The sequence below is a fragment of the Protopterus annectens genome, chromosome 8.part0, assembly GCF_019279795.1.
Source record: "Protopterus annectens isolate FY-2018-M chromosome 8.part0, PAN1.0, whole genome shotgun sequence".
Taxonomy (NCBI): Eukaryota; Metazoa; Chordata; order Ceratodontiformes; family Protopteridae; genus Protopterus; species Protopterus annectens.
Genome location: NC_056741.1, coordinates 1,837,734,380 through 1,837,761,100, shown reverse-complemented (window position 1 = coordinate 1,837,761,100; position 26,721 = coordinate 1,837,734,380). Strand labels below are relative to the sequence as shown.

At 36.2% G+C, this 26,721-nt stretch overlaps 1 protein-coding gene across 1 annotated transcript in view; it reads left to right on the top strand.

Annotated features, from left to right (window-relative positions):
• The window catches only part of LOC122809665 (adhesion G-protein coupled receptor G5-like), a 472,088-nt gene that overhangs the window by 163,114 nt on the left and 282,253 nt on the right, over positions 1-26,721 (top strand). Inside the window, exons 5-6 of the mRNA XM_044081327.1 lie at positions 22,430-22,585; positions 25,621-25,740. Coding sequence (XP_043937262.1) covers positions 22,430-22,585; positions 25,621-25,740 — 276 coding nt within the window. The remainder of the gene's footprint in view (positions 1-22,429; positions 22,586-25,620; positions 25,741-26,721) is intronic.

The window sequence follows — 26,721 nt, the reverse complement described above, 5'->3', positions numbered from 1 at the left end:
CTCTATAATGATCCTTGTTTGTGCATGTGCCTCATTATGGTGTTCTTGTGTGAGTGTGTGTGCATTTCTGATGGGTGTCATCATCCACAGTTCCAGTGCATAGCCAGCATCCCCCACCAGATGGCCATATGGGATACCCCACTGGCAAATGACTGGTACAGCTGTGATGAATGCCAGGTGTGGGAGTCATGATAGCTTCAGGGCTGCCAGCACACACATTCATGATAATGCCCTGGGCATTGCACATGACCTGGCAGTTGATGAAGGGGAATCCCTTGCAGATTATGTAAACACTACCCTGTTCACTGGAGGGTGCTTTGATGTGGATGTGTGTGCAGTCTATGGCACCCAGTACCTCTGGGCATTCTGCTACATGGTGGAAGACATGCATATTGCTGGTCCTCTCCTCATGAGTATTGGCGAAGTAAATGTGCTCACCGGCATGTGGTAGCATGGCATCCAGGAACTGGTGGGGTACCCTGGATGTAGATGCCTGCGAGACCCCCATGATGTCCCCAGTAGGTCTTTGTAAGATACCTGTAGCAAGAATTTTTAGGGCTACACGTACCTTGGTATCCACTGGGATGGGTTCCCCTCTGTTGGGTCTAGTTCTGAGTTGAGGCCGGCACAGGTCGGTGATTTGCTGAAGTATGTATCTGTCCACCCTGTAGCGCTCTACTATCTCCTAATCATGTAGCCCCTGGTAAGTTAACCTGGGTCTGAACACTCTTCTCCTCCTCCTCCTTGGTCTGTGACGGTTGTCAGCATTATCCTCCTCTCTGCCATGAGCCTCTAGCACATACTGATGGAGCAAAGTGATGACAGCCCCTAACATTTTTCCAGTTAAAATTCCCCCACATGTGTACACAAATAGTTCAGAGCTTGTGGGAAAAAGGTGTTTCCATACTTTATACTGTTGTGCTGCAGCTGCTGCCTGTATAATTTGCTGACTATGATGCATTCCACCTGCCAGCTATGTTATTTGTACTTGATTGCTTTAATTCCTTTTTGTTTTTTCTTTTTACCCTTCCCATTTCCTCCCCTTTTAAGTCCCGAGGCACACCGTTCAAACCCAGTGCCCAAATGTAAATAGTTCTACTATTTCCATTCTTTTTTGCTTTGTTTTAGACCGGGTATGTGCTGTGCAAACCCGTTTAGCTAACGTAAACAGTAAGAAATGGCTCTCCCCTGGGCGCGAACACATTCCTCAGTTCATGGAATAAGGCAATGCAACCTCAGACACACCCCCTTGCTTAGCTGTGCTTAGCTAAGCTTATCTCTGTGCCTTAGGGCTCCAGTGTGCTTACAAAATGCCTTACACACCCTGTTTTCATGTCTGTTGCTCCTCCTAGTTACACCATTGTGCTAGAGCACCTACATGGTTAGGTGCAGTTTGGGACTTAGAAGATTTCTATGATTCAGTAAATTTCCCCTCATTTGCATACCCCACTGCCTTAGTCCATAGTTACTGCACTTACACAGAGCCTTTCCCCTTGACAACCAGTGTTCATTCTGCATGCCATAGACTATAATGGCAAAATGCATATTTCCCTTAAAATTGAGTTATCACCTTTTTTTTTCTTTATTTTCTGCCCGATCCTGTTTGCTCACCGCTGCCCTATGCTTAAATATATTTGGCCATTGGCATGCCTAACCACTGTAATAAATGCTTTTTTGAGAGCTGTCAGGCCTCTGTTTTGTTATTTGCAGAAATGTATTCGGTTAGTAACCGAATACATTTCTGAAAATAACACTGTTCCTGCATGGATACCTGGCTGCTTGATGAATCTCTAATTCACCTTATTTGCATACTTTTCACCAGCAAATGAGGTAATTAGCATTCTGCATCCATATCCATGCAGGAACAGTGTAGGCACGCTCGTACATGTCAGATCTGCTGTTTGCTGGATCGCTTGGTGGACATATTCCATGCAGGAACAGCTACACTGTTCCTGCATGGAAAAAACGGCTTCATGAATCCTGGAGTCAGTGAAAACTAGCAGTAAAAGTGCAAAATACTTAAAATTGTTTTTCTTGCCAAGGATGTCTTCAGATGCAAGCAAAATTTCTCAAACTCCCTGTTGCTGTTGCCAAATGCTGATCAGCTCTGATTCAGTACGGTATCTCAATATTCACAAACAAAATTGCACAATCTGCAATGCTGAAAAGGCATGAAGAACCAGGGATTCTTTATAACAGATGTTATTTCCAGTAGCTAGCACTTTATTATACATCTACTCTGCAGTTTTGTAAACAACAAAAATTACCCTACTAACTGCTCAAATTAATTGAAATTACAATAAAGCGACAAAGCATGTCATACAGTCCTTTAAACCATTCATTACGTATTACATCTAAACAGTGAAAGTATATGAAGAATTCCACAGACAAGAACTTGACAACAGTAAATATTTATAACAATTAAAAACTTAAATGTAAATATAGCTCTTAAAAGAAATTCCTTCCAGAGAATATTTCTTTTTATTGTTTTAAGTATTAGTGTTCTATACTTTCTTTCCTCTTAAGGCATTAGCTTCATTAGGGAATTATTATAAAGCTGAAATTTAAAATGTCAGGACTATTAACATGTAATGTTTTTTGCACATTAGAGAATGGATGACCTGTACATTGCCACTCTGATTGGAGAATGAACATTGTCCAGCAGGGTGTTAATGTACAGGTACTGCCCACTGGAAACAAACAGGTCACTGCTTCACAGCAGTATATTAAGCTGCTGTGGAGCTCGGACTGAAAGAAAGCTAATGGACACCGTTATTTTATGCTTACTAAGCAGCACTTTTGCTGTGTAGTGAGTGTAAAAAAAAAAACAAACCAAAAAAAAAAAAAAAACAGTGTGTGTTTTTAGGTCTGCGTGAGTGTGCATGTGTGCATGAAAGTGAGATTGGTCACGCCATTATTTTACAGTCGCTATGCAGCACTTTTGCTGTTTAGTGAGTGAAAAATTAAAAGAAACATAAAAAATGTGTATGTATGTTCATGTTTCTGTTATCATGTGTTGAGTATGCATGCATGAAAGCGGAAATGTGCATGTGTGTGTGTGTGTGTGTGTGTGTGTGTGTGTGTGTGTGTGTGTGTGTGTGTGTGTAGAGAGAGTGAGATTGATCGAGTGAGCAGTGGCAGCAGTTAAGAGGCTTGCATACCTCCTAAGCTCTTAGCTCAAGAAATCTGAACGAAGCCTAAAATAAACATGTAACAAAGGCTCAAAAATAGGAAAAGGTTTTAAATATTGCTCTTATAAAATTAAAAAGTTGCTTGAATAATAGGATTTGTATTAGTCTGCATTTTCTTTTTTTTTTTACTCAAATATTTTTATTAAGAAAAGAAATAATTTGTAATACGACAAAAATAGATAAAACACGAAACATAATTTTGAATAAGAATAAGAAAACACATCAACTATTTACATTATTTACAAAGGCCTGAGAAAAAGTCATAACTATTACAAGGTATCAAAGTAAATTTATATAAAAATTATAATGTATTTCAAAGTCTCAATAAGAGATGAAACCTTAATCCAAGGATTGTTGATGAAACTTTTGTTCTAGTTTCTTTAATTATCAATTCTTTTAACAGAGACAGGAAACCTTCAAAACTTGGAAAGGTCATAGCGTTCCATTTTCTTGTGATGCATTTTCTAGCTACTACTAGAGTTGTCCATAATATATTTATTTATTTACATTTGTAAACTGGGTAATGACCGACTGGGCCAGGAGCCCATTTTCAGCAGAGACCTAGAGAGAAAAGCTCCAACAAGTATTTAACAGAAAATACATAAAACATCAGAGTATCCCAAAGTGTAGAAAATTACAGCAAATATTTGATTAAAACTAACAAGAAGTTTCATTCAAAATACAAATCTTGACAACAGTAAACATACTTTTGTTTTTGCATAGTTGTTAGGCTTGGAGGGGAGGAACAGGCAGTAAACAGATGACATATTTTGTCTCACAAGAGAGTGAAAGTTGGTACCTGTACAGAGTAGGTGTAGTTACAGAGTTGATCTACTACAGAGTAGGTTTAGTTAGAGAAGAGATAACTTACTATTGTAATTATCCTGGAGCTGTACATGAGCATGTCCAGTGATTGTTGAGGTGTTCTTTTAATAGTACTTTGAATCTGAGGGTGTCCTGATTCTTTACAATGTATTGGGGTAGTAGGTTCCACTTTTTGGCTATTTTATTAGAGTAGAGGGAGTCTCCAAAATGGTTATGGGATTTAGTTACCTTTAATTTGTCAGATGATCTGAGGGACCTAAGATTAGTGTTTGGTTGAATTAGGTCAATGAGAGCAGGGCAGTTGTTGGGCTTGTGTATGATACTGTGGGCAATGGTTAGTTGGTTGAGTGATAATAGACTGGGTAGCTCAATCCAGCTGAGTTGGTGAAGGCAGAACAGTGATTAGATCTATGGGGTAGGTTAATGGCAAACTTGGCTATTTTGTTATAGCAAGTCTCTAGGTTGTTCAAGTCAGAGTCACACAGGTTGGTAAAGGTTTGGGAGCAATAAAGGATGATTGATGGTAGGTGGGATCTGCTTGTGGATAGTCTGGCATTGTTGGTAAGGTATGGTTTGGCCCTATAGAGTGTGCCAAGTTTGATATGGACTTTTTAAATTGTTAGTGATATATGCTTGCCTAATTTTAGACATTTATTGTTACATCTAGAAGCTTAGTTTGAATGACCTGTTCAATTTTAATACCATTGGATGAGTAGATGGTGAAGGAAGGTAGGTTATTTTTTTTGTTTTTATTGCTGAAGACCATTAGCTTGGTTTTGTTTAGGTTGAGTATGAGATGATGGTTGATGAGGTAGCTTTCTAAGTCTTGGAGAGATTTTTGTGTTTTTTATTGTAGTTCCTGAGATGAGGGGGCAGAGCAGATACGAGAGTCATAATTGGCATATTGAATTATAGAAGCGAATTGGGTAGAGGTTCTGAGGTTGTTGGTAAATATGACAAAGAAGAGAGGACTGAGGATAGATCCTTGGGGGACTCCAACAGAAACGGATAGAAGGGAGGAGAGTTTGTTTTCCCATTTGGTAGATTGCTGTCAATTAGAAATACAGCTGTGAATCCAAGTCAGGGATGTTATACTAAGGTTGTATGTGGCTAGTTTGTTGAGAAGTATTTGGTGTGATACCATGTCAAAAGCTTTGGACATATCTAGGAAAATTGAGGATACTATTTTGCTATCATTTTTGAGGAGGTTTACAGCATTAGTGAAATTTATAAGTGCAGTATTAGTACTATGCTTAGGTCAGAAACCATGTTGCGAGCTGGATAAAAGATTGTTTTTATGGAAGTAGTCAAGTTGTTGATAAATGCATTTTTCTAAGATTTTGGCCAGGGGAGAGAATGGCAAAGGGTAGATAGTTGGAGAAGTCAGTAGAGGGGCCACATTTGTGTAGGGGGATGATATGTGATACTTTCCAGAGGAGGGGTACATACTATTCAGAGATGAAGTGGTTGATTAGTATAAATATAGGACAGGAGATGGAGGTAGTAGCTAATTTTGGAAATTCATTGGGGAGTTGATAGTAAGATATATAAGAGATACGAGTTGGATTTGTTCATAATAAAATCTTCATTAACATTAAAAAGATTATTGTTTTGGTTAAAGAGAAATTTTGTAAAAATAAGCCTGAAAAAAATCTTCAATGTCTTCCCAGAAATGTTTTAAATTAGGACAGTCATAAAAGATAAGAAACCAATCTGCTTTACAAGATGTTAAACATATCCAACAAATAATATTATCAGATTTTTTTAAGTTTGGCAGTTTTATCAGGGGTTAAGAAGCCTCTGCGTAAAACATTCCATGGGAATATACTTCGGTATTGACCCCAGGAAGTAGATTTTACAGAATATAGTAGTTTGGCTTTCTCTGCCTGAGAACAATTGGGAAAAAGGCCTCTGGTCATTGTATTCCATTGTTTAATAGTTAGAGTAGTCTTATAATTTATTAAAATACTATATAATTTGGATATTAAATTGTCAAATTTGAAATTATTGTATAATATTTCAGATATATAAAAAAAACTAGAAGAGGTTGTTTCAAATACGATGAATTCTTAATAATTCCACATAGATCTTGTGAGTACGTTATTATACTTTGTAGTAGTAGCCAATCTTATAATGACAAATTATGTTCCCTGATGATTTGTTGAGCATCTAATGTTTTCAGGTTTTTAATACAATGTTGCCAACATATAAATTATTTCTTCACCCATTCACTAAAAAGTTTAATAAAATGTAGCTTATCTGAAACATTTTTTTGTGATTCTAAAAGGAACCAATAAGTCAAGCCAAGAGTGCAAGGAGTGCCTGATGTGTAGAGTCTGCATGTCCTCCCCGTGGTTGGTTGGGCATTCGAAAGACATGCATAAATGTGCTTGCCTTCGTTGAAAGTTGAGCATCGAGCTGGCACCTCAGCGTTTGTGAAAATCTACTGCCAATCATTAGCGGACCGGAGTTCTGCTGTGGCGACCCCTAACTGGGAAAAGCCGAAAGACAAACAACAACAACATTAGAAATTGCTATTTTCCTAAAATTGTTAAAGATATTATTTAAAGGAGTTAAATTTGTAGGTTTTGTTACATTATACTGAGTGGTATGTCATAGAAAATGCCAAAATGTATTAGAAAAATTACTGAAATAAATTTTTGATGATAATGCATTTTCTTTTAGTATTATAGCTAAATGAATGGATTTCCAGTTAGAACTATAGTTTGAAACCACTCATCAGCTATTCTAAGACCCTTGCAAAAGGTGACCAATTCTACTGTGTAATGTTACTATTATCCAATTGGTAAGTGTGACCAGAACTTTTAAGGCTATTCTAAAGTGGCTTGTATAGTATCACCAAATACAGGCAAGTACTCAAAGAGCTTATAAATCTGCAAGCAAACTAGCCACAATTAAAATATTTAAATATATTTAATAATAAATAATAAAAGCACAAGACAATACTCATTAACTCAGCACAATGACAACAGAGAGTTCACAATCACAGGGAATACTTTAAAATAACATAGCAGGACAGTTACATAAAAACAGAAAATATTTAACTAATCTTGCTATATTCCTATATATCTCTAAGAGAAGCTATGTTCTAAATAACTTACCTACAGAGCAAGGCAAAGTGCTGGTGATTTTGTCAGAGCCAGATTAAAATACAAAATGCACCGTCTTTCTCTCTGAGATAGTTCTTAAGTTAATAATACACCTTACTGCTGAATCATGTCAAATTACATCATTCTTGTCACCTCTGCCTAAGTTTCCCAGGCTAGCAGGCACTTACATTTTTAACATGTCTCTGTTAAAAATACTTATCTCTCAGAAGCTGACAATGTTCTCTTAGAAGCTTGCCTGAAACTGAAAGTCATAAACAATTACCTTGGAAACCTGTAATTACCTCTGTTTCCAGACAATAGAAAGAAGCCCCTAGCCTAGACATTCTGACTCTTAGCTGGGATAAACTAACTTTATAACACATTGTAACACTCTTTCCTATTCAACTTATTTTCTTAGAGTTTTGCATGTTAACTCTGCATGTCACAATTTCTACTATGAAATCATACATTTGCATTGACATGTAGTTTATATACATTTCTATTCTTTTCCAGCAGGGTGCACAGTGGTTACAACCTTAAAGCTCAGTACAAAACATATAGTTTTCTTATATGTTTAAAGCAAGCCTACAAATCATATTACTATTCACAAATGACATAGAATTATTTACAAAATTTGATCTAACTGCTCTGGCAGTGTCACATTTCTATATAAATCATATTAATATTTTCAAGTGACATATAGTTATTTACAACATTCCAGCTAGCTGGGCTGGCAGCATCACTGTTTATCACAATTTCATTTAGGGATACTTGTTTCTCAAGGCTTATTCTAAGATCCTCTGGAATAACCTCTAAACTGAAAGTGGCTAATTCTTCATCAAGTGCATTACTGTTTATGTGACTAGAATTAAACTGTTTCTTATAATGAAACCTAAAAGCATCTAGAATATCACCTATGTCAGATACTGACATTAATGGGTTCATGTAATAGTTTTATAATATTGTTTGATTTGGAATGAAGTTTAGCTCTTACTGACAAATTGTGCATATGTTCTGGAGTGAGAGCATAAGAGTTTAATTTCATTCTTTCTAATGATATAATAACACATTCTATGTGTTAAAATATCCAAATATTTTATGTAGTTCGTCTGTTTCCTTTTTATCATTTAACGTTAAATGTGTAAATTTGGATCTGAGAGTTGATAGCTGCAATTGTAAGTTTTGCAATTCTGATTCCCACTCCTTTAGCTTATTTTTGTATGAATCTACAGTTCTGCCATAGATATAGGCCTTTAAGGCATCTCAAACCATTATTATGTTAGTTTCAGAATTATTTACTTCTAGAAAAAATTCTAGCTCTGATAGTAGCCAGGGTTTAAAGTCTTTGAGTTTGGTAATATAAGCAGGTATTCTAGTTATAGAAGTTAACTTGGTAAAGTCCATTTGTATATCTAACATGAGACAATCATGATCAGATAAATGCCAGGGAAGAATAGAAAAAGATGAGAGCTTTAATTTCAAATCGTTTGAAACAACTATTCTGTGTATTTTAGTTTTTGAGTTTTGAACCTGTGATCAATATGAGAAAAACAAAGTTATTTTTATGCTTAAAATTAAATCTGTCATATAATTTAAGAGAATCTATCCTTTTCTTAAAAAGTTTTGCTATAGATGTAAGTCTGAGTGGACGATTATTCATGGTATCAAGGCTGTCTAGTATGCAATTGAAATCACCCCCTAAAATAAGATTTCCTTTTAAAACATTAGTTCTAAAGTCAAGATGATATTTTGCAGTTGACATTTCTAGTTGTGGAAACCAATAAAGATTAGCTAGTGTCCAAATTATGTTGTTAAGTTTTAAGATGATAATGGCTAATAATCCCTCAGTGTCTTCACATTTGTATAAAATCTGTGGATGTGTAAAGTTATACTTACATAAAATCATGACACCCCTCATTTTAGATTTATATGCTGTGTGAGCTAATTTTATATAATTATGATTCCAAACATTTTTCTCTGTGGATTTAAAATGAGTTTCCTGTAAAAATACTACTTGTGATTTGTTTAAGTTTAAATATCATAACAGGTTTGACCTTTTCTTTGGATTATTGAGCCCACTGATATTTACAGAAGTCAAGGATAAATACATAGTGAATTATAAGGACAATTTAGATAATAATTAGTGCTGACTAACTTTTTTATCACAGATCTCTTCCTACTGACTAGAGACACCCACATTTTTGCAAGTGAGAACAATAGATTTGAAAAAACATTGACTCGTGCTGTAATATAAGGCATTCCATAATCAGGCCTGACTGTGGGAAAAAAAAAAAAACAACAGAATAAAAACAGTAAAGCATAGTTTCAGAAAAAAATATATATTTTCCAAAACAAACATGGAATTGTTAAAATTCCCATTTTGAGAAATAAGCTGAAGTCAGTCAAATTGCTTCCCCTAACCTTCATAACCGTACTCATTAGCTCTGATAAATTCTAAAAGTGAGATCTATATTACTAAGGCATAATTAATCTGAACAGTTTTAACCAGAGTAAATGATAATCAATAAGGATATTAAAATCTCAAACTTTAAAAAAAAATTAAGTAACACAACAGTTAAAATTAAACCCCACTGTTATTAACCTTATGATAATTAAGCAATATTGATAAAACTTTTATGAAAAAAAATATAAGTAAAGATTGATTTAGGTGAACTTTATTGATTAGAATGGATAAATATATTAAGGAGGCTTTTTTTATAAGAAGTCATTCTTAATAATGCCATATAAACATATATCCACCTATACAAACACATTATGTAGCTACCAATATGAATCTGCACATAGACAAAAGCACTTATGCATATATGAATATGCATACAAACATGTATAAACATATTTACACTCCCATATATGAATGCATATACACAAACTAACACATACAGATACACATATATAGTAATGATTAAACATATATAAATATGCACACAGATATCTGTGTATATATATCTGTATATCAGTTTATTTACCTATTTATCTATCTACAAACAAGTGGAGAATTAATGTTAGCAAAAGTAGTTGTATGAATATTTGTCAGCATCAAAATATTTATTGCAAGTTCAGATTAAACATTTTACTGTTACTTTGCAATATAATAAGTTTTTGAAAATGATAGTTAATTATCTACGTTAACTAGCTTCCTTATATATCTTCATTAGTTAATTAGATATGGCAGATTAAGCAGTTATAAAATTGGTATTAAACAATAAAACAGTTATTAAGCAATTTTAAGCAAAAGGAGACAGTAACCTTATTAAACAACACTATTCTGGACATTTTCAGCTATAAGCAGGATATTCAGAGCAGGAGGTGTCTCTCTAATATAGTTCCCCTCATTTCCTGTGAGTTACAACAAAAAGGAATGGCCTGGAAGCTTCTCAGATTATTATTAGGGATTTGTGTGGTTTAAACAGTTCATGAGACTTCTCAAGGTAAGAAAAGCTTCACCTGAAACTAAAAAGACATTTCAAAGCAGAAACTTGTATTTATTAAAGTTAAAATAGGAAAATAATGCTAAACTGGTGTTGTGAAGCCTCATGGCAGTTTTCTAAGTATTTTCAGTTAAACATTCACTTCTAACATAGTACCACCACACTATTTTGAATTAAAACAAGGTAAAAATGCAAGTGTTTAAGTACTTTTAAACAGTTATACTACATGTTGTATGTAAATTAGTAAAAAAGAACAAAAATTACAGTTTAGAGTAATTTGTCATGCTGACAGACAGAACCCTCCCACACCATCCCATAAAACTTTTAAGTATGTCCATTGTTAAAAAATAAAAGCAAATTTGTTTATCTGAAGTGAGCAAGAAGTTTTTTTATCCATATTCATTCAGATTTGCTTAATAAAACATCATCAGTTAGCATTTGGTGGTTTGAAGGTGGTTAATGCTTCATTTTTATGGTCAAATTCAAATGTATTACAATGTGTCCAGCTTAAGAGTCCATTTACTGCTGAAAGCAAAAAATGTTAAAGCATCTATTGCTAAATAACTAATTCCTTTGGCAGATTTACTTGCTTCAGCAGTTAAAGTATCAGTCTTTTGTTTTTTTTTTTTCTTTTTGGCATCTGTCCATGAGTTTTTTTTCCCAAAATTCTCTTTAAGAAAGACAAAGAGCAGTCCATGTCTTCAGGAATAGTAATTAAATTGTTGTTTTCTATGACGGTGGATGCTTCATCTAGACTGCTAAAGGTCCTTATTCCACTGGAGAGTTGTATTTTATTTTTTGCAGGATACATTTGTGCTTTGATGTTATTTTGTTTTAAACATTTAACCAGTGGCCATCATTGTTTTCCTCATATCTAAAACTTTAGCTTAATAGTCATGGTCAAACCTGATATGACTTTGGTTGAATTTTAAAGGGGCTTTCCTCCATGCAAATTTTAACACAAGTTCCTTGTCTAAATATGAAAGGAATTTTATAACAATGGATCTTGGTGCAGCTGAGTAGGAAGTAGATGCAGGCTTACCAATTGATCTATTAGCTCTCTCAGTTCCATAGGAGAAGCCTTCCTGTAAATCATTTAGGGATCCAAGAATTCAGAAAAGAAATAATATCCTCTCCTTCGGTTTTCTATGGTAATCCAAAAATTCTTATGTTACACCTCCACTCCCAATTTTCGAGATCATCAATCTTATCCTGCAACCAAGTGTTTTGCTTAAGTAGTAATCAGTATGTAATTCATCTTCCTTAAGTCTCCCCTCTATATCACTTAAAGCTGTTTCTATGTCCATTATTTTGTTCTGATGCTGTTGAAATAATTCCTTGAAGACTTCAGTTTGTTTTGAAGTGTTCTCCCTTAGGCTTTCCAGTTTTTGTTAAAAGTCAAATATTTCAAAGTGAATAAATAAAAAATAATTTGCCTGAGAAAGAATGAATTAAGCAACACAGTATATGCAGAGAAATACAAATTAAGAGAAAACAGAGAATAATCACTTCAGACATACAGGTTACAAGAAAGAAAAACAACTGTCCACGGCTAAGACTTTTGCTTGCTGTAACTAAAAGAATGCCTGAGCTTTACTCTACACTGACTGAATTTTTAGGAAGACTTCACAATCAGAGACATAAGTGCAGAAAGAAATGTATAGATTTGTTCCAAAAGTAAGTAGTGCAAGGGGGTGTGATAAAGGTTGTGTACTGGACCATTTTTATTTACTGCATCCATCAATTGCAACATCTGAACAAATCTGCATGAGTAATATTTGTCAATAGCATAAAAATTAGGATGATGGTAAGGTCAGTAGAAGTTCTAAATTACTACAGGATTGCTTGAATTAAGTATTTACCAATAAGTAATATTGCATTTAATGAAATAAAGTGTTCAGTTATCCACTTTGGGCAGCACAAGAACAACTTTTATTCCATTAATTTTAATATTTTGAATTCTGATTATGCTGTCAAATACATAGGAGTCTTTGTGTACAGGTCACTAACAAACTATGCAATAATAAAGAATGGTCTGATGTGTAACATTTTTTGCACAGTCTCATCCAGTTGTGCCTTATTTAGATCATTCAGACCCTATGTAGAGTATGGGGGTTCAGGCACCTAGGCAGTGAGACATTTCCTTGGGATACATTTGGTTGGGGGTACATGGCTGAAGTGACATTCAGCTGCAAGGAGATATGGTTGTTATGAATTCCCTGTTGGCAAAGAGAAGTACACACTGATATGCCCACAGCTTTAATAACGAACTGCATGGGGGCAGAAGGAGTAATGAGTGTTGTGCTCAGTGTACGGTACATGCTTCTGTAACTAGAACAGGTAAAAGTGTGCTACAAGATGGAGGAAATCCTGCATGGAGGTACATTTATGCTCCAATATGCATTTTAGGTAATATTCCCTAGACAATGTGAAGGGATAATGGTCCACACACACACACACACACACACACACACACACACACACACACACACACACACACACACACACACACCAATTATAAAGGCATTGCCCATTGTGCACTGCTTTTTTACTGCCACTGACATGCCCACTGGCCAGCCTGCTGCTTATGAGCGCCATGCTGTCTGTGTTTCATGTTGCCTTTAGGGCCCATGGACATTATTTTCTCCCTGTGCATTTGGTTATTGAAATTGTGGGTATGGTACCACATTCTTCTCATTGCTGACAGGGAATTTCCAACAACCATATTTCTCTGCAGCTGAATGCCACTTCAGTTATGTGTCCCCAACCAAATGTACCCCAGGGAAATGTCTCACTGCCTAGGTGCCTCAGCCCAAGTATGGGTTTCCATTCTGTCTATACAGTGTGAAAGAAATCAAGAAATTAGAATAATCCAATACTACTTTGTTATGAACATATATGGCATGACATTATTCACAGAGGAGGACATGTACAGCTGATTTTATTTACTGTTAAAAGTAGATGTTTTCAGAGGAATTATGTGGTTGATGGATACATGTTCTCAAAGTTCTAGCAGGTGCATAGGTGTAAGTTTAAGAAATTCATCATACAGTATGAAAAACATCATTTTGATTCTGCAGATAAATTAAATTGGAAACTGAAGAAATATTTTTGGCATTCTTTGTGTTATATCCTATGGAATTAGATGGACAGCAGACAAACACAACAGGAAACTTTAAGACTGTACTTTACTTGTGAGCTGGGAACAGAGTATAAGAGCCAGATTACTCATTGACATAGCCACATTGATGACCTTTACTACTCACAGACGTAGCTTCATTAATGACCTTTACTACTCATGGACGTAGCTTCATTAATGACCTTAACTACTCATGGACGTAGCTTCATTAATGACCTTTATTAGTCATGGAGGTAGCCTCATTGATGACCTTTTTAGGTTGCAGGAGTACTACTACAATGCATTGTAACATTGCATATAGTCAGAGAGTCAGGAGCTGATGGGTGTACACTGATGACACAAAAATCAACAACAGATTTATCAGTGTAAAGCTGTTCTCTAAGCTTTATGCAAATGTCCCGAGTAGAAAAGAAACACTGGCAAATTAATATGAAATCTATTAAATAAATAGGGGATAGTTATGGAAAGAGCAAATTTCAGAGAACAAATGAAAATATTAATTTAAATAATTTTTAAGTATATACAGAGTTGTTAAACTGTAGTGGTTTATTAAACAAGGGCCACAGTCCAACTTCAAAAAGATAATAAATCATTTGCATCACACTTCTGATGTCAGCAGATGAATGGATCCCAAGTTAAATTTCCAAGCCTGAAACATGCTGTTATTTTTGGCTAGGAGCCATGTCCCACTTTCATGCTGAAGAAATGATAATTTGTTATACAACCTTAGCCTTTTTCCTAAATATAGATGCAAAATCTAGTTTATGAGAGGGGAGAATTACTATAGTGGGTCTGATTCTGCTTTTTTATGGTCTGCCTTTATAGTAGATCATTTTAGCTAAAACAGTTCTTTGTCGCTACTGCTAAATACAAAAGCTCAGTTGCAGTTACTGGCAAATTAAATAGAATTTTTCTGTTACTGTAAGTGCACCTAGGTAATTTTTTTAATGTCATGTTTAGTAAAGGTGTTTAAAAAAGAGAACATCAAACTGCATCTTCTCAAAGTAGGAGGCTTTTTTTCTCAAATTTCTTTTGAACTATATCCTAGGATTAAAATAATTCTGCTTTGATGTTCTGTTCATTTTAGCAAAAAGTTCTAGTAAGTTTTTGTACTTGAAGGAATATGGTTACAGATCATAGGATCATAGGAAGTTACTAGAATAATGGTCCTAGGGCCCTTACAAGCCTAGCCAAGTTCTACCCTTATTTCAATGATCAGCACCTATTGCCCTGTACTACAGGGACACAGGTGGAACCCCTGGGGTGAATTTATGATTACACATCCAATAGCCCAGATTGCGTTTGAAGAGGGCCGATGAGGTGCTATGTGCAAAATGAATTGGGAGTCTGTTCCAAAGGTGTGGTAACCTCTGAGAGACAAATCTATCCCTCCAGCAGGTTCTATTAATGTCACATACCAGGTTAAGGTCTTTAGAGTGAGTAACTCGTGCACCATTTGACTTGATGATATGCAGCATTTCTAATAAAGCTTACGGTCAGAGATTGACTTATATGCAAGGCAGAGATCACCTGTGAGTAGTCTGTATGAAATGGAATAAAGTGACAGTGATTTCAGATGATCCACATAGGACAGATGCGGAAGGCCTTGAATTTTCCTTGTGAGGAACCTTTATGGTATCTTCAATTGCTGTAGGTGCTTGGAAAGGTACATACCAAAGGGGGCATTGTACTCAATTATTGGCTTGATGAGGGAAGAGTAAAGGGAGGTTATAGCTTATTTTTTTTCTGGAGGCAGTGCCCTTACTTATGAGAAGAGCAATACATAATACCCTTCTTACCACTGTGGAGACATGGTGATCAAAGGTAAGGATGCTTTTAACCTGTGTGCTCAGGTCTCTCACCATTGAGTGTGTACTTAGGGTATTGCTATTGATGTGATAGTTAGCAGTAATATTGCTCTTACCAAAAGGAATGCTAAAACATGTTTTGCACTGAGTTTAAGGCTATGACTTTGGCACCAATCATTTGTTTGTTTAAGACTCTCTTTTAGGATGTTGACACCATTTGGAGATTCTATGACCACTCCCAGTTTGCAGTCATCAACAAACTTTGTCAGCCACACACCTTTAATTTTTGCTTATAGTTTGGAGAAATAGATTCCAAACAGCAGAGGTCCCTAGGACTGATCCCTGTGGAACACCACTGGTTACAGGTCTGTTGTTGGAGGTGGATTTCCCGATTTTGACTATATGTGTTCTATCAGTGAGTCAATTAGCAACCCATCTAAAGATGTAAGGGTTGATAGTTAGCTGAGTGATTTTGTCAATGATGCCTGAGTGAGTTATAGTGCCAAAAGCCTTGGCTAAATCTAGGTAGGTTGTATGCAGATTTACCCTCATCCAGGGCCTTGGTGTCTGTCTCGAAGAAGTCCACCAGGTTTAACAGGCATGATATCCCTTTGCCAAGTGTCTTTAGATTACCTATATATTTGTTGAGAAGGTCCATGAAGATTTGCTACACGGCCTGCAGATAAGGCTAGTCAGGCTGATAGGTTTATAGTTCCCATGGTCAGTGGAAACACCACCTTTGTGCAAGGGAATATCACTTGCCATTTTCCATTCAGCTGGGACAAAGCCGGTGCTTAGACTAAGACTAAAAAGAGTACCCAATTGTGTTACTAATTCTTGTTGAAGCCCATGTAGGACGCAGCCTGGGATGTTATCAGGACACAGCCTGAGATGTTATCAGGTCCCATAGATGCTGTGTTTTTGGCCTTACAGAGGGCATTTATGACCTGATCTTTAGAGATACAAGTTAGGGGACAGGTGGTAGGGATGTCATGGGGTACGTGTGTTGTGGAATGGGGAGTGAGGTTTTCATAGAACCTGTTGGCCAACAGGTTAGTTGTGTCCACTGGCTCAGTATATGATATATCATTAACTACCAGTTGGGCATACATTTTGGCCTTTCCTTTGAGGTTATGGATGTAATTAAAGAATACCTTATGGTTGTTCTTAGTTGAGGAAGCTAATCTGGATTCACAATTTTACTTTGGAGGAGTTCACAAAAAGTCTTATTTGCTTGTTTGAGCTGAGGAGGAAGTTTTTCCAGTTTAGGGCTCACTCCCTCTTACTCTTAAACAGCAAAATTTTCTCTTATTGTAAAGCCTGTTAATGGAAGTTGTCCACCAGGCATGTTTGCTCTTCCTTGAGGAGCTTGTTTTGGTCCTATCAGGTACAGCTGAGACAAAGCAGTTATACAGGTATTTGTATAAAGCATTGGTGTAGAACTTGGCATAGTTGCTAGTTCCAACTTGAGGGTGGAAGTGCAGTGAAGCTGTTTATACTATCCTGTAAAATATTATAATCTGCTTTGGAGAATTTTTTAGCTACTGGGGGGGGGGGGGGTCAGGTTTGATAGTTACTTTGAGTGAGACTGATTTGTGGTCAGATCTCACCAAGGAAGACCTCACAGTGGGGGTGCTACAGTGATTCCCCCATATTGGTAAGCACTAGATCCATGATATTGACATCCCCACCAAACAGCTGGTTCAGGGCACTGGAGTTAACAAAGTTGAGGAAAGTTAACTTTGAGTAAGAGTAATTTAGCCGGTCAACAGATGGGCAGTTAAAGTCACCCAAAACTATGGTGTTCTGATGTATCTTGATAGACTCAAGTAGATCCAAACAGGCAGAGTGGGTGTCCTGATTCATGGATGGGGTCCTCTAACTGGCAATGACAGTTAATTGCACCTGCAGTATCTCCAGTGAATCATACTGGTTAACCAATCTGGAGGTGTATTTATTTTTAATGAATATTGATACACCACTTCCTTTAGTTTTCATGCCTTCAGTTTGTGGTCTGAAAGTGTGAAAGGAGGTGTAACTAGGTATGGCCGGTGTGCTCTCCACAGCCTTGAACCAGGTCTCAGGTACTGTACAAATGTCTGTGTCTTCCAAGGTGAGGACTACTTCCAGTGAGTGCAGTTTCATGTTAAAACTCCTAGCATTTAGCAGCATAACCATGACGTTGTTTTACATTGGAAAATTTGTCCTTGAGTCACTGCCTAAAAAGGCAAGAGCTTTAGCCACTAGCTTAAATCTAAGAGGTGATAGATGAAGACCATCTCTAGCAAAGCATCAAGGTCTGTCAATCATGTAATCTCAGGCTGACAGATACTGCAATCCATTAGAATGACACCAGAAACTAAGCCAATTACTGAAGTCTGTCATTTTCTGTTTGCACTGAGACATCATCTTAGGTGAAGTTAAAATGCTGCTTAAGACAAGGGACATGCCTACCTACAGTTATATTCATACTAAGACAACCATTTGTCCTAGTAGATCAAGCTTCTTTAATAAACCAGCATAAATATATTGGTCTCTGAAGCTCTACAACAACATGGTTTAAAAATTATCTTACCAACAGACCCATTAAAGTATAGCTATATAATATTGCAAACATCCAGCAGTCTGGAGTATCCTAAGGTTCTCTATGAGACCTATTTTTATTCTTGATATTTTATCATATCCCTACCTTCCACCCTCATCCATAAAAACGTCTTGTTACATGCCTGTGTCCTTACACTACTAAAATGTAGTGCTGACGGTAAAGACTTGCAAACTCAACTTCAACATCAGTTTTTATAACTATACCATGAGGTTCATTCACAAAAACTCATAAATCCAAACAAAAGCAACTGCATTCCTTTCAGTACCGCAAAAACTGAGTAAGAACACTGCTCAGTTACTGGTCCTCTGGAATAGTAAAATACATTCTGCTCAGTCTTATAAATACAAAAGGATTACATCAAAACCTCCATCTAAAATTCACTGACAATATAAAAAAATTATTACAAAGGTCTTAAAGATTAAAGTACATGAAAGAATTTACAGTCCTCACCCATGAATCTTGTTTAGCAGTAGATGAAACTACCATGCTCTCCAAAGGATTACTATCAAATGACTGCAATTCACGTAAACGGCAGGCAATTGCTCGATATGTTAATATTAGACAGTCACAACGTCACTGTTGCAGAGGTCAACTGTTCAAAATTGTGCACATATGTACATACAGACATTTTCAATGTTGATGTTGCCGTGTCGAGCATACAATCTGATTAATATTCATGAGGTCAATGTTATGCGTTGATAATATCAATGGTCACGCTAATTAACTTTGGAATTTTTATAGTAATCCCTCTCCAAAATGGAGCTACCAAGTACTGCTAACAGTTTTAGGAAACAAGCAAACCAACAAACTGCTACAAAAAAAATAATATAAAATATAGAGATTTGTAAACTAATATAGTCACCACTGAAAACTTCTTACACAAGATACTCTCCCAGTCAGTGATACAGCCCCCTACTTATGTACTGACACCTTTTACAGTGTTCTGCATAATGATTCTTTTTTTAACACCTTCACTGACTTATCAGTTGTGACATAGGCACATTTACATTTATGTAAAAGTAGTTAAACTGTATTAACAAGTTAAAATTGATAAACATTATACTTCACATATATTGCTATATGCCATATAACCTAAGCAACATTAAATAAATTATTCAATTCCTGCCCTCTTTTTTTAAACAAGAAACATCTTTATTAAACCATCACTTATGACATAAGTAATCATATATTTATATAAATGAAAACAAAGCACACTGACACAATCCTAGCTGCAAGCATTTTACATCACAAACTATACTGACACATTCCCAATTGCAAGCATTATACATCACAGCATCCCCCACTCTGGAATTATAGATAAACTCACTAAACTAGGTATAAATCCCTGTGTCACAAGATGGGCTGCCAACTGGCTCACTGACAGAACTCACACTGTGAAAGTAGCAGACTCCAAATCCGACTTCAGACCAGTGACAAGTGGAGTACCACAGGGTTCAGTCCTGGGTCCTCTCCTGTTTGGTATCTACTTCTCTGAAATGCAAGCTAACATAAAAGGTCTTTGGCTAACGAAGTTCACAGATGACTGCAAACTATGAGCCATAATCAAAACTCCTAACGATGTGAACATCCTACAAAAGGGCCTCACTGAGACAGATGCCTGGTGTCAAAGCCATGGCCTCAAGCTCAATACCAAAAAGTGCATTGTCATCCCCTTTGGTAAAAACTCTGTACCTATGAACTACCACATAAGTGGTAGTCTACTTAACACCGAAGGTGTGATAAGAGACCTTGGGACACAGGTGGACAGCATTCTCTCATTTGATAATCACATCACCGCATTAGTCAGGAAATCCTTCTATGTGGCACACCTCAGCACAAAAGGTTTCTCATCCAGGAAAAAAGAGGTCATTGTTCCCCTCTACTCAGCACTCATTAGACCCATTATTGAGTACAACGCTGCTTTTGGTATATACCTCACAAGACATCTACAACAACTGGAAAGGCTGCAGAAATACCTCATAAAGAGGATTACAGGCCTCAAACAGATGCCCTATGCAGACCGTTTGAAAAAAACTCCAGCTTTACTCCTTTGCATATCGCCTACTCAGAGGCGATCTCTGCCTAACAAACAAAGCTATGTCAAACCCAGAGCTGCTGGACATGCTCCACTTAAAAAAAATCCCAATCCCTCCAAGCTACATGCTCTAGGGACCTAAACCTTGTCACCACAATAAACAGAACATGCTGGAGGGATAGATTCCTGTCCCGGAGACTTCCCATACTCTGGAACAAACTACCTATCTATATCAAAGCTCTTAATTAGCACTCTTCAAGAACAATCTTGGTGATTGGATGGGAAATAGGAAATTCACCCCAGGGATCAATTCTTTGGCTCTGCTTGACAGGGGCACAGGAAAATAATTTTCTTGAGTGGCGAAAGCCAGGGTACCTTTTTGGCTAGTCTTATATAGACCCTAGGGCCAATAGCCTAGTATATAACTATGAACCTATGAACCTTATAATCTACACATTCATTTTCAATCAAACATTACATAGCTCATTTAAGTCCTGTCTCCTTTTAAACCTCATTCCTGCCCTGTTTGTATTGTTCCTACAATTACCATTTTTCCTATGTAGTTTGCTCCTACCTTTTTCTAAAGATCTCAATTCCAGTTGTTTTATCTCTGTTGTTATATTCACTACATCTAATATAGTTGGTTTAGATTTTGATTTCCATTTTCTAGTAATTGCTTTCTTGTGGCTACCAAAACAACTGCATAATGATTCTTTATTCCTTTATCTAGCAAAATGTATTAAAATTAAAGTTATCCCCTTAGAAATTGATGTCCTAGATGAAATACCCTCATGCTACCCTCAATTCACAAATAATAAAAGAGAGAGTGTGCATTCTCAAAACTAAAATTTTCTATGTGCAATGTATTACCAGCAATCATATTTACTCAGTTTCTTTATATGTCTCTTTAAAAACCTTTCCATTAGAACATTTTAAGTAATCCTACCTTTCTTCAACTGGTATACACTTTTCTTTTTCTACCACACCTGTAACAAACTTTTCCCTTTCTCCAAAAAAATCTGCCACAGAATAAATGTAATTCAAATTTTAAAGGGGTAGTCCTTGATTTTTCCTTACCTCCAGTAATCAAACCTTCTAGATTCCTAAATTACACTGCAGTTATGTATATAACCTAGTAACATTTATCAAATATTAATCTAAAAATTCTTAAAAAATAAAATAAAATAAGATTAAAGTAATAATCTACCTACTGAAACATCACCACCACCCTGCAGTCAATTGTAAATATTGTGCATAGGTTCATAGATGTGTGTTAGGCTAACGGTCCTGGAGCCTTTACAAGCCTAGCCCATAGGATTACCCTGGCATCGTGCCACCCGGCCTTAGTTCCTAGTGCTTTTGTCGGGTAGAGCCACTGGAGTGATCCCCGGGGTGAATATAGGTTAAAATAAACAGCCATTGCAAGTCCTGAACCCAGGACCCTGTATACCATAGTCACAGCACTTAACCACTAAGCCATCTGAGCTACTAACCACTAAGCCATCTGAGCTACTACACTACATATTAAGAATTGTTGTATGTAAACTTCAACATTTATATAAACTGTTCTTATTTATACATGCACCACTTTGTAACCCCGTTTACGGCTAAAATATTTTCATCTGATCATTCCACTTACCTGGTTATCAAAGCAAGGTAAGTAAATAAATAACTTAATCACAACTTCAGTGAAGATCTGCAGAATGGCCTTTGTTAATGATTCATTACTTTAACAATTACTTATTTGTAGCAGCTTTTAAAACCTACCTGAGTTTTATAAATCCTAAGATATTACATGTCAATTTTTAGTGACTTGTCCCCACTACTGTTTCCCAAATAAAGCATAAGTGCATGCATGAGTATACAATTTGTGAGTGCAGAAATATGTGTTTGGGTGGAGTTAAAAGCATCTGTCTGAGCCTCATTGGTTGTTTTCTAAACCAAAATTTTACAAGTTTAATATGATACCACAGGTAGTGTTTACATCCACAGAAATGAATAACACCACAAGCAAGTCACAAAGCTGTTCTTCATAAGTTGATTGAAAATACTGCATAGGAATTCAGGAGATACACATGAGATTTTAGCCACTTTTTTATAATACAGAATGGTAAACCCCCACAAAATGTATAGTAAAAGCCAGGAGAGAGAGAGACCTTTGTAGAAAAGTTAGAAATATACATTATGTTTTTCATTTGACTCTCCATAAACTGCCATACAGCATTTATGAATTGAATGCCAAATCATTTCCTTTTTTATCTTTACAGATTTCAACAGAAGAACAGATGAACACAATCAGCAGTGGAGATGGGCAAAATATGAACATTGAAATCATGCTGCCAAAGGAAGTCTTTCAAAAAGCTAAGAATTATGACAAAGCAAAGATTGCTCTCACATGGTTCAACAAATCAAACATTTTTAAGGTGATTCACCATTTTGACTAATTATACAGCCATTACTGTAAAAATGTTTAGCAGATATACAAGTGAAGATGCACTCTGATTTACAAGCATGCTTCGATTTCAGTAAATATCTTGGTATTAAGTTCTTAAGTAAAAAAAAATGAAGCTTTCAGCATCTTCAACTGTACAGTTATACCTGTGTTTGTGAATACACTGGCCTAGTCATACGTGTACATGGTGCATGGAGTACTAGAATTACACTCTGAAATAGGGAAATATGGAAAAAGACTGGCTTGTTAACTTCTTTCTGATATCAGAAATTGCTTAACAAGCTTTTGTCAGCTAGGAGAACTAAGGTAAAAAAATGTCATCTTCATACATGGCAATGCTTAGGTATGCTATGTCTCATTAAAAATTATATATATACATATATATATATATATATATATATATATATATGTATGTGTATATATATATATATATATATATATATATATATATATATATATATCTACACACACACACACATATATATATATTTATGTGTGTGTGTGTGTGTGTGTGTGTGTGTGTGTGTGTGTGTGTGTGTGTGTGTACATATCTATATATATATATATATATATATATATATATATATATATATACATACATACATATATGTGTGTGTGTGCACGTGTTTGTATATGGGTCTACTTTGTTTCATTGAATCTCATTTCACTGAATATTATTTCACCCCAACCACATTGTTAAAAACACAAATTACTGAAAACTCATTTCACTGAACTGCAGTTAGTATATATGGCACTGTGTAGAGTACTGTAATGCAAGTAAAAGGTATATGCCCTTTTTCCCACTGTAGTGCGGTCCTGGACTTAGTATATATAGTTAGGGGTGGGGTGAAGGAAGAGCCCCCCCCACATTGGGGGGTGTGGGTGGTGTAGCCCTGCACCTTATTTGTTTTATATTGTATTTTACCAAAAACTTCAAAACAATACATTTTAAACAATAGACATGCATAGTTGCAACACCAATAACTAACTTTATTGAGAAGACAATATGTACTCAAGCTAAGTGGGGGGCTATGCCACACACACCCTCCAATGTGGGAGACTTTGCCCTAGCACTGGACTGTGAGGACCACCATTTGAAAAATAGCCACTTGAGCAGGAGGTGAGACCTGAGAATATGAAGGATTTGTTAGATAAATAATTTGTAAATCATGACTTCAGTTCTGGAGAAAGAAGTAGTAAGTGTGGTTATTACGATGAAGGTCGTGGTCAATTATTTCAAAAGCCTGTATTAAGTCCAGAAAAATGGCTCCTGTTGCAAGAGCCATCTTCATATTAGTGTATATATGAAAGGTTAGTGAAAATACAGATTGCAGGGCTTGAAGGCTAGCAAAGGCTGTGTTAGTAATTTACAGACTTAATTTGAAATATTAGACAGTACAATTACTAGAAATACTTACACCAGATAAAATCAAGAAAATAGGAACAGAATTATCTATGTTAACAAATGCCATGATCCGGCACCCCATTCTCTCGGCTCTTTCACTGGAGAGCAAAAACAAAACATGGTCCTTTTACTACCAATCAGTTGGCCATACAAGATGCACAACATGGCCTCCCTCACCTTCTTGCCTAGCCAGTCAGGTCCCGTTTCTGTGCCCTGCCCAACACCATCCACCATCTTATTAAAATTAATTTATTTCTTTTTCTTATAAACTGTAGCGAACCTCTTGCTACAAACGTAACAAATAGCTGCTATAAGTTTATACTCTGCCTGCATAAAGCGCTACAGCACTCAAGTTTTAGATTATAAAAAAAAAAAATAAATATATATATATATATATATATATATATATATATATATTTTTTTTTGTTTTTTACTTTTAAACTGTAGCAAACTGCTTGCTACAGTTTAAACCACACACAGAGTGCTACAGTGCTCAGGTTTGACCTCAAATGCCATACCAGCTTTTAAAAGCCTGTATGGCATTAGAGATTGGGATCTGCTGATTCCGACCCTTAACACGTTGTGCCCAGAGCAGTTGCTGTCTCGCCCCACCCTGTCTACACTACTGTATTAACACTAAGTAATTTGTCCACATATGGAGTAGGTTTTTGTCCATTAGTTTGTATACAAGTATTGCTTCTCTGCTGTCACTGGGTTCTGTTATATAACCAACCAGCAGAAATTCCTTTACTCCACCTCACCTCTATAGTGGGATGCTTCCTTCAATGTAGATATTGTATTGCATTTAATTATGTGGGAGGGGAGAAAAAATTGAGCTGACTGGCAATGTAGTGAAAGCATTACTTCTAATAGTAACAACATCCCAGGTTCAGTTACAAGATTTATTTATCCTTTGTTGACACAGTTAGTCCCACTAGGCTTGTGTCTTCTTTTTAGGGGAGACCCAAGGTGGTATTTATACTACTACAGAAAATTTGACCAGGACATCAGGTATCTTCCACTACCATTTCCAATCAGTGCCATGGGATCTTTCACATCGACCTGAGCTACCACCAACTCAAGAAGATGGGAATGATGGTACATACATTAGTGCAGTACCTTCCTCCTGATGCACTATAGTGTTAGTAATCCACCTTCTTGGTGTGAGAATAAAACCCACAGCCTTCTGTACCAAAGGCCAGCATGCTACTTTTTGTATTGGCACCACTATAGTTTTGCAAGACCTGCTAAAACATTAGGAATGAATACCTATTACTTACTATCTTTTTCAATAGGAGAGCAACAATATCCTGTCACAACACAAACTCAGGGATAGTCTCAAATCCACAATATAAAGTTGATGAATCTACAATGGAGGAAAGAAGCCAGTGTATACTTAGGCTGACAAGCTAAACTTCTGAGTTTGATTGCTTTGATGGGTGCACCAGTCAAAAGTTGGGGGTGAAAATGTTTTGTTTATATTGTTGAAGCCTTATTTACACACTGATGACACAGTGTGATTACAGTCAACTCTGTATTACTGCATCTCCTGGGTGCATGCATCATCTAATATTTTAAATGTTTTTGACATTTTTTTCTAGGTTAACAGCAACAGCCAACTTCTGCATGATACCGTGATTGGAGTAAGCATGTGGAATGCCACCATTTCTGACCTCAACCAACCATTCACAATGACCTTTAATCATAAGCCTAGGTCAAATGTAAGTCTTTTCTGTAGTAGTGGAGTTAAACAGGATCAGCCAATGGTAGATGATGAAAATGTTTTACCAGGATCAATCACAGAATGAGTAATACCAGCACTAGGAAGAGGAGGAGCTGTAACCAGCTTCAACCAATGAATCATGATAATGATAAATGAAGCTTGACATTTTATTTTAAGTACAGCAAACACTGAAAAACATGTGTGTAACAGTGCAAAGCACAGCAAGCTGACACACATTCTCACAGGCTGCCAACAGACATGGACAAAGAACTACAAAGGCTAAATGCTCAAACTGCATTTTATTTCTTGAAATATATACAAAAGAGAACTTCATCTAGACACCCCTAAGTCATGCACAAATGTTTGTGCTTTCTGAAACTCTCTCTGCAATGTAAAAGGATGAGTTATTTAAGGGTAGATATTTACAGTGATACTACAGTGTGTATGTATGTATGTATGTATGTATGTATGTATGTATGTGCGCATGCATGCATTCATGCTTGTATACAGAAGGTGTGGAAGACTACGCCATGACAGAAAACTATAAACAGTTTATGGTTGTGTTTTCCAGTCAGCTGCCTTTTGGCCATCTAATCTAAACCCATAAAACGTAATGCAACTCATTGTAGCCTCTCTGTTTATTTAAGTTTTTGAGTATCTTGCAGCTCTGAAATATTATATATTTTCTTAGCCCATAACTAACCTGTCCAAGACTTGCCTGTTCATATCTTTTACCTTCAGTCATACCCATTTTTCTACTTGTTTCTTTCTAGTTATTCCTCATTTTTCTGGTTTCACACTTTTTTCAGCAAGTTACTGGTCTCTGTCATATATGTCTGAAGATATATTTTCTTTTTGTTACTTCCCTTGTATAGGTTCATAAAAAATACTAGTCTAATAGTCTGTAGGCTATTACAATCCTAGGCAATAACCAGAGATCAGAACCCAACCCTGTACCTTGTATCTCTGATGTGGAAAC